Source organism: Aotus nancymaae, unplaced genomic scaffold (genome assembly GCF_030222135.1).
Source record: "Aotus nancymaae isolate 86718 unplaced genomic scaffold, 86718_ANA_hifiasm-v0.15.2.pri h1tg000008l, whole genome shotgun sequence".
Taxonomy (NCBI): domain Eukaryota; kingdom Metazoa; phylum Chordata; class Mammalia; order Primates; family Aotidae; genus Aotus; species Aotus nancymaae.
Genome location: NW_026988419.1, coordinates 43,054,217 through 43,063,140, shown reverse-complemented (window position 1 = coordinate 43,063,140; position 8,924 = coordinate 43,054,217). Strand labels below are relative to the sequence as shown.

Below are 8,924 nucleotides of genomic sequence, written 5' to 3'. Positions count from 1 at the left end.
ATAAATTAATTCTAGTGGATAATAGTTTGCCTATAGTGCGTATATATAGAACTAATAAAATAACATTTTATTAAAGTTGATTTTTAGGAAAGTGTATGTATATGCTTATTCAAAACATCAGCTTTATTATGAAGCAGAAACAATAGCATAATACTGTTAAAAACTTTTCTTTCTTACAGTAATCCAAAAGTGGAATCAATGATAATGAAGCATATGTGTCTTACATCATTGCCAAACCGTACAGTTCCATATCAGGAATACTTAGTGTAATGTTAAACCTGACATAAGCTAGTTAACCTTTATAAGTTATCTTATTAAGTTGTCTGTCATTATTATATATACATTTTATGCCTGTCATATGAATTGGGCAGGCTCATATGTAAAATCTTACATTCAAGAACATCTTCTGTTCTTGACAGGATGTGATACTATTGAAGTATTTTGACATGTAATCTAGAAAAATATATTTAAATACTCCTTCTGTCTAGTGTTTTGAATGGCAACCAAGATAAATTTGCTCTACTCCTTTTCATAATATACTCATTTTCCAAAGTCTTCCTCTGCAAAATGCCACTGAGGTATCAATGAACTAAATTTAGTACCATTTTTCATTGCTTGGAATCTTACTCAGGGATGGCCAAAATAGTATAGTTTGCTTTGATATGTTTTGTAGTTTGTAAACTGGAACTGAATGATCATGCAAGTGAAATTTCAACACTCTATTTCACATGCCAGGCAAGTCGTGACTTGCTTATCATTGCCTATAGTTTCATTTCTTAGTTATATTATTGGTAGTATGCATGTGTTTTATTTTTAAAAGTGATCACGATATTTGAAATGGATTTTATTATAGTTTAATCAGTATTTGAATTTAGATTTCTATTTTGTATATAACTAATATACAAATATAAATTATTGAAATATTTATATTAATTATAAACTAGCTATGTTAACACATAGAATTTTAATTATTTTCCCCATTTAACTTAGTCACTGCTTTATAACTAAGTTACTAAACTGATGGAGGGTGGAGAGGAGGGATCACTTCAAAAATATTTATATATGTTACTGCACTTAAGGATTTCTAGGTACTTTACAACTGTTTTGCAATTCAGTTTGAAAATTGGTGAATTTTGGTGAAAACTGGTGAAAGTTGAGATAAAGGTACCAGTATCATTAAGTGGCAAGAAAAAGATGTAGATTTCTTGTATCTCTGTGGCTTCAGTAGAACTATATACCTTTGACAACTGCAATGCATTTGGAAATTGAACCTATGAACATATATAAATAGTTTTCAGGTCAAGATAGAGAAATGAAACAGATATAACTAGTCCTTGCTTTCATATGTATAAAGCAATTTGACCAGGACCAATTTAATAGGAATTTAACTCCTGAGAACCAGAGTAGCAGACTTAAAATTCCTCAATCACACTTTTGTGCTAAACCATTAGACTTCTATAATAAAGTGAAAATCAGAAATCCAGAATTAATCATTATAATAAAAACTGTTGTGTCTTTCAGAAAATGTGAAAACAGTTTAATATAACTTATATTGTTTCTACACATTAGATATAAGAAATAATTTCATTTAGTCATAGTACAATAAATTTGATTAACATTATCAAATTATAAAGTAACAGTTATTGTTGAGATAGCATCAGCTTATTATTCTTCATTTCAGATAATAGAGTCAATTATTTTGATATGCTTACTAATGTTTGCAAGTATTAATATAATGAAATACTGAGATTTGAACACAATGACAGTAAACCATTGAAATTTCAAATTCACATTATACAGCCATCATGAATCCATAAGTGAATGTTAATAATGTAACAAAATATAAAATGATTGTAATTTAACCATCTAATCATTAACATCTGGAGTTTTAAGACCACTATTTAATCTGCTAATTTGATCTGAAATATAAGTAGTTGCTTTTATGTGATGCATGACCTGTCTTTGTGCCTTAATACTTAATTTGAAATGTCCTTAGTCTAAAAATTACCAAAGCAAATAAAAAAGGAGATGGTTATTTACAAAACAATGTTGAATACATATTATATAAATGCATTGTTTGAGTCTTTTTATGCAATATTGATAGAGTCAATCATTTCTATTATTTTGCCATAAAAACTGCAGTGTTGTAAAGACAGTGGTGTAATTTTCCAAAGACAAAATTACATTGTTCTCCAAGTATGTTATTTTGAAATTTTGATAAAAACAAATACTATTTGACTGCCTTTTAAGATAATGCAGTCTCTCTAAGCATGCTACAGAATTGAAAGCTAACCTCTAGAAAAATGATTCTTCTTACCTTAAAGAAAATCCATTTCTCATTTGGAGGTGTATAAAAATGCACCCAAAGAAAAGAGAAACTTACTATTTTACTGAATTTTTTAATTTGATAAACCTGATAACCTCAGTCACTCAGCCTATTGTATTAGCACCATTGGCATGGATTGTTAACATACTATGTCAATTATAGTAGGAATGGAAACTTGCATATGTGGCACCATCCCTATTTTTGTGGAATTCTATCTTACCAAGTATGCTATCATATAACATAAATTCAAGTGTTTAAGGATGATTCGAATGATAGTATATAGCAATCCTGCATTTTATCAAAACTGTAGGTAGATTTTTCTGTAAATATTAATCAAAATTGTAAAGAAATAGACTTTAAAGCATACTCCTTTAATTCATCAGAATGCAAGGAGAATTGCTTTCATTTCCTCACCTATGTTGTAATATATAAGATCATAAATGTAATTTGATCTCCTTCTAGCTCAAAAACTCCGGAAATCATAAAACTTTTTATTGTATGATTTGTTTGGATGGTTAAATGCCAACCATTGCATATATTCCCCCTTTTAGTTTATATACTGTAGCTTATGCTTAAGTGACTGTAGCATACTCTAGGCCTGTGGTACTTAATTTCACAGCTTCAAAATTGTTGAGGGGAAACCTTCCATATTTTAGGAAGTTATGAACTTAATATAAATCTCATGAGCACCCGCAGCGGTCGACTACCATGGCTGGAATTTTCCCATATATTATTTGTTCTTTGCCATTAAAATATAGCATATTAATTGGAGACATCTTTGTGGGAGTACAGCAAGGGCCTGCTGAACCTCTGGGGTTTGCTTGGTGTACCAGATGAGTATGAGGATATTTTTGTAAAAATACAAAATCACACTCTCCAGAGCAGTAATTGGCCTTATATCTTTTAGGAGCGATAATCCAATCCCATCCAAAAGCTTCAAAATCCACAGTAAGAGGGTAACGACAGCATCGTGATTCTGTTGAGAGATCATCACAGTCGAGACCAAAATCCCTTCTGGATCTTTTTGGTGTGTCTGTTACCTTGACCTCTAAAAAGGGATTCTGTACGAAAAGGAAAGAACAATCAGTAATATCAATAGACCTGCAAACACTTTTCTACCTACCTTAAGAAATCATTATTAAATAAATAAACTAATAATTTTGCTCATACCACATTTATTTTTAAAAGGCACAGCATTAAGGAATGTTAATTTAAACTAGGCTCAATTTTCCCCTTATGTCTCAAAAGAATTTTTAACAGCAATACAAATTCCCCTAAGGTCAGTTCCATGTCTTTAATTTTTATTATTCCAAGTTTGAGCACCAGACTGCCTGGCATATAATGGATGCCCTGAAAATACTTAAGGGAAGAAAAGGAGGGAAGAAGGAAAGGAGGGAAGAAAAGAAGGAGAAATGGGGAATGAAGGAAAGAGCTGAGCTCCCTCTCTTCTTGCTTCATAATTAAATATGTTCACTGAATATGCCTGGCAACTCCTGGGGGGATAGGTATAGCCATCCAGCCTCCATTCTCTAGGTCCTCACTCAGGGAAACTTGAACAATAAAGCCAGGGCAAAATAGAGAAGGACAAATTCAGAAGAAGAGACGATGATATTTCCTGTATTCTTTTACTGGAAAATGTTCCTATTCAGATATTTAAAAATGGTTAGTACTGTCTCTGCCCCAATCTTTTAATGTATTTGAGACTTTGTTTCCCTTTACATGAAAAAATCTGAGGAATACATCATATTAATCACTTGTCATATTATCAGTTTTGAGCATTAAAATGCTACCTACAAAAAGGAACATTTTCTTAAATAATTGACAGTAGTTTTTAATCCATATCTAAATGAAAATAGCTCTGGTAGTTATTGTTATTTAAGACTATCAAAAATAATGATATCATTTTGGGAGTCATTAACATTTAGTGTAGCATATATAAAGAAAACAAAATCATTTAGAAAATTGTATAGTCTTTTAGACACCTACACACATGTTTATTGCAGCACAATTCACAGTTGTAAAGATATGAAATCAGCCTAAGTGCCCATCAGCAGATGAATGGATAAAGAAAATGGGGTATATATACACCATGGATTACTACTTAACCATAAAAAAGAATGAATGAAGTAATATATTTTGCAGCAAATTGGATGGCGCTGAAGACCATTATTCTAAGGGAATGGAAAACCAAATTCCATATGTTCTCATTTATAAGTGGGAGCTAAGCTATGGGTATGCAAAGACATACAGAGTAGTACAAGGTATTTTGGAGACTCAGAAGTGGGGAGGGTGGGAGTATGAGGGATTAAAAACTACATATTAGTGCAATATACACTACTTGGGGTGATGGGTGTGCCAAAATCTCAGATTTAGCAACTATACAATTCATCTATTAACCAGAAGCCACTTGTACCCTAAAAACTATTGAAGTAAAACATATGTGTATATATATATACACACACAATAAAAAAGTAAATAATAAAAATAAAAAAATAAAAAATATTCTATAATATTTTAAAGAATGTTTTTATTTAAAGTAGATCTGATCTGCTAATTATATAATCTTTATAACCAAGATCATTTAAAGATTAAAAAGATAACATGTTTGTTGCTTACAAGTATAATCTTTTGTAAATTATGTCAATAGATGAACATAAAAAGATGTGATCACATTAAGTGTTTGAAAATAGAAGTAAACAGAAACATAGGTTAGCCAGAAGAGTAACCTTAAATTGGTAGTAGGTATTAAAATGTTTTTATTAATTTTTGTAATATTTAAGATATTGTCATTTACTTGGCCTGATACTAAATTAGTTGGCTTTCCCTAAGTAAAATCTTGCTCAAGAATGCTAAGGCAGCTCAGAAATATGGCACATGCATACCTATGTAACAAACCTGCATGATCTGCACATGTACCCCTGAACATAAAGTATAATAATAATAATAAGAAGAAGAAGAAGCTAGGTGGCAAAGATTAATTAGTCTGTAAATTGAAATTTTATTAGAAGTATTCCACAAAGAAATATATACACACATCAGGGCACTGACATCCTACAAATATTGAACATGTTTATTATGAGGAATCTTAAATATATTTAATAAAATATAAGCCTATAAATATCACTCAATTAATTTCTCATAATAAAACATTTTTTCATTATAATTTTAGAAGTTTATCTGTTTTATGCTAAGCCAAAAATTTTTAACACATTTGGCACCCTTCTGGGAGAAAAAAAAGTTTTGATTTGTTTATGTACTAAAATCCACTCTATAGAGTTAATATTTTAATTCACACAATCATGTATCATATTAAAAGCATTTTATATTTCATTCCCAGTTCAAAAGAACTTCTTAAGAATTTAAGTATGGTATAATTTTATTCTAAAATCTTCATGCAAAGTAAGAGTATCAAGGGAGTGTTTCATAGGATATAAAATTGGACACCTACTTTTATTGGGTACAGGGCTACCACTAGGGTAAGTTACCTTTGTCTGGCTTATGAGCTTAGGAAATTTGTAGCTGTTTTCCACTATTGCTCATTCATATTATGAATAAAAACATAAGATTGTTAGAATGTTATTTTCAGTTATCACTTACCAGCCCATTTTCTTTTGATTCTGGGAAGGTTACAGCAAGATCATGACCATTATCATCTAAAGCTTTTATTTCAATGCCTAAGTTGGATTCAGGTTGTTTGAGCCAATTTTGCAACACTGTCTTCACATCAATGCTCTGCCAAATACCAGTGCCTGGGTTCATGTCAAGTTTCAGAGATCGGATTCCAGTATACCTTGTACCATCTTTCATGGGTTTGATGAGTCTCAGGATTTGCACAAACACTGTTGTAGGAGTCTTGACGGGTTTCAAATATATCCATAATTGGGCCTTTACTACTTTATTATATTGTATTTTAGAGCTAAATTTAAAGAAGCAACACTTGGGTTTTCCATCCACTTGTGTTAGAAAATCAGCTATAAATGAATAAGAAAAGAAGAATTACTGAAACTATTGCCCATTAAAAAGTGAACAAAACCCCTCCATGTTAATAGTTGAGCATTTAAAAAAATTAAGATCATGTATGCCTATTCAGTCTTTTAAAATGAAATGCCATGTAGAACTTTATACTTCAGAAAAAATGTCAAAGAAAATAATTACCCTAGCTTTTCAGAATTTTTCAGATATATGTATTTTCAGCTGTTCATCAGGAATCTATTCCCCTTCCAGAGAACTATGGACAAAGGAAGATTCTATGAAGCAATGAACACTGAATGAAATTTTAAAATGATGATGATTAGAGAGAACAAGAGACACTGTGGAGGAACAACCACTTAGAATTCTTTGGGAATCTGAGTAGTTACACTTACTGAGCAGCTGTACCAATCAGTCTGGAAGAAGGAACCCTTCCCCCAGGCCTGAATTACCTGGGGACAAGACACACTGAGCAACTTTACTGAGCCTCGGGAATTAGTAGAAAACACAGTACATCTGTTACATTTTGGCTTTGGAATAGCCTTTTAAAGAAGCAAAATCAAGCAGGTAATTAACACAAAAATTTGATGTTATGGACAGGCTATCTCAAAAGTTCAAAAGTATTGTCTTAGGGGCAGGCTGTTCATGTAAGCACAAGCACTAACAATTTCTTTTATTTTGATTCTCCAAAAGTGTCTATAAAAGGTAAATCTACTCCAGAACTATTTGATAGCAGAGTCTTAAATGAAAATTCTTTGCTGCATTGTAACCTGATTACTTAATAAGGAAAATAATATTTTAAAACTGTTTTGAGTCTTGTTTAAAGTATATAAAGCATTGTATGAAAGCAAGATAACAAATGATGTAACACAAAATTTTTCTTGCCATGCCTTCTCTGTCAAGGTGCCTGTTTCTCTTTCCTGGAGAAAGTATTCTTTTGAGCTGACTATAAAATGAATTGTATGAAATATGTTATCCGTCAGAAGCAACGTAGATACTACAGGTAAAAGCCCTCCCTCTCATGAAGAATAAAATATTACAGAAGGTAATTAAGCACTGTGCCTTCTTGGAAGTACACAAAGTGGGTACTGTCAACAATAGTACCATGGTCAAGGTACAAGGAGAACTTCGTGAGCCATAACCTACCCAATTAAAATGTTTCTTTCTTAGGCATTTTCTGATATTTAGTTCATGATGATCATTATGCTATGTTTACTTCATTATTGCTCTTACTAATACATTAAGATATTTAATTTTTAACATACTCTTCAGTGTGATACTTTCAAAATTAAATTTTTAACTGTGAAGAACAACAGAAATACCAAGAGAGTTTCAAATAACAGAAATCACTTAAGGTTTTCAGCAGTGCTCAAGTAAGCTTAAACATCCAGCAAGTTTCTTTTTGTTTTGTTATTAGTGAAAAAAACTTATTATAGATGCAAATTTTACACAACCAAATACAATTATAAAATATAATGTAAGTTTTTAACATTGCTTGTAGTATCTCCCAGTCCTTGCCTTGGTGGTATTACTGTGAAAGCATAAGCATGCTATCTATATTTGCCTTATTAAACTAATGCTATGCAAGTATTTTACTTTTTAGTTTTTTATATCTGTAAGAAAACAAATAATGCAACAGATTTCTGTCTTGTTAATATATTCTCATGAAATCTTTAAAAAGAGAGACTCTTTTCCTTTCTACTTACATACAAGCCAACAGCTTGTTAAAATTGAGCCTGAAAATAGATCTGTTTCTCATAAACACTAGAAAAACAGTCAGCAGAACTGTTGATATACACTAATAGGACTACTTACACTCTGTAGGCATGGTAATGATTGTTTCTGTTGTAGCGTGATAATCGTCATCTTCCAAAGAACCATCACTGCTGTCATCCCTCTGGACATCATACTGATCAATCAGTTCCCGGAGTGGAGGAGCTTTGGGTAAAAGTTGTCTTATAGCATCTTTGCTGATGTTGGGAGCTGTTTCCAGACGAAGTTTACTGAGGATTTGAATTTTTATGGCTTCTATTCTTGAAGATTTAGTGTTTTGTCTCCAAGTACATGTATTACACAGCCCCTCTTTTTCCACATTTTCGTTTTGCTCACTGTTCTCATTTAGATCCACTGAACCAGCAACAATCAGCATGAACAGGTAAATATAAACATAGAGTTGCAGTTTTTGCATGATTTTAAAATCCATATAATCTTTTTTTCTTATTCTTATTTCTTCCTTTTACTTTTCTTTTGCTTTTGAATAATGCCAAGCACAATTTTAATGCATGTACAGTCTGAGAGACAACTTGCCACACCAGTGAATCTTTTATACTGTATTCCAAGTGGCTTTTTATATTCCAACTTAGATGAGACAAGTGTCGTCAGGATCTATGATTGGCTCTTGCTCCACAATGAATCTCGCTGTCAGAGGTTAAAACCCTGTCTGTCACAAGTCACCAAGCAGTATTTTGTTACAGTCAAGGGTGAGCTGATTCATTTGACTACTTCATAAAAGAAATAAATCTACAAATAATAAAAGATGTTTGTGACATTTGAAAAATAAAAGTCTATGTTGGCAATAATATAAACTGTACTTAAATCTTATTAATCCTTATACAGCTTTTATTGTAAT

General features: G+C 31.5%; 1 protein-coding gene across 1 annotated transcript; it reads right to left on the bottom strand.

Moving 5' to 3' along the window:
• Positions 1-248: 248 nt before the first annotated feature.
• MSTN (myostatin) lies at positions 249-8,619 on the bottom strand. Its single transcript, XM_012464124.3, has 3 exons — positions 8,111-8,619; positions 5,924-6,297; positions 249-3,387 (listed from the first exon to the last, which is right to left on the bottom strand). The coding sequence occupies exons 1-3, from the start codon at positions 8,496-8,498 to the stop codon at positions 3,007-3,009; spliced, it is 1,143 nt and encodes a 380-aa protein (XP_012319547.1). The 5' UTR covers positions 8,499-8,619; the 3' UTR covers positions 249-3,006.
• Positions 8,620-8,924: the final 305 nt, after the last annotated feature.

What these genes read in the sequence shown, in the direction of transcription:
- MSTN (XM_012464124.3), bottom strand. Translation starts at nt 8,498, where the DNA reads ATGGATTTTAAAATCATGCAAAAACTGCAACTCTATGTTTATATTTAC. An exon ending in CATTACCATGCCTACAGAGT is followed by an intron (nt 6,298 to 8,110) that starts GTAAGTAGTCCT and finishes ATTCATTTATAG; the next exon opens with CTGATTTTCTAACACAAGTG. An exon ending in AATCAAAAGAAAATGGGCTG is followed by an intron (nt 3,388 to 5,923) that starts GTAAGTGATAAC and finishes CTTTTCGTACAG; the next exon opens with AATCCCTTTTTAGAGGTCAA.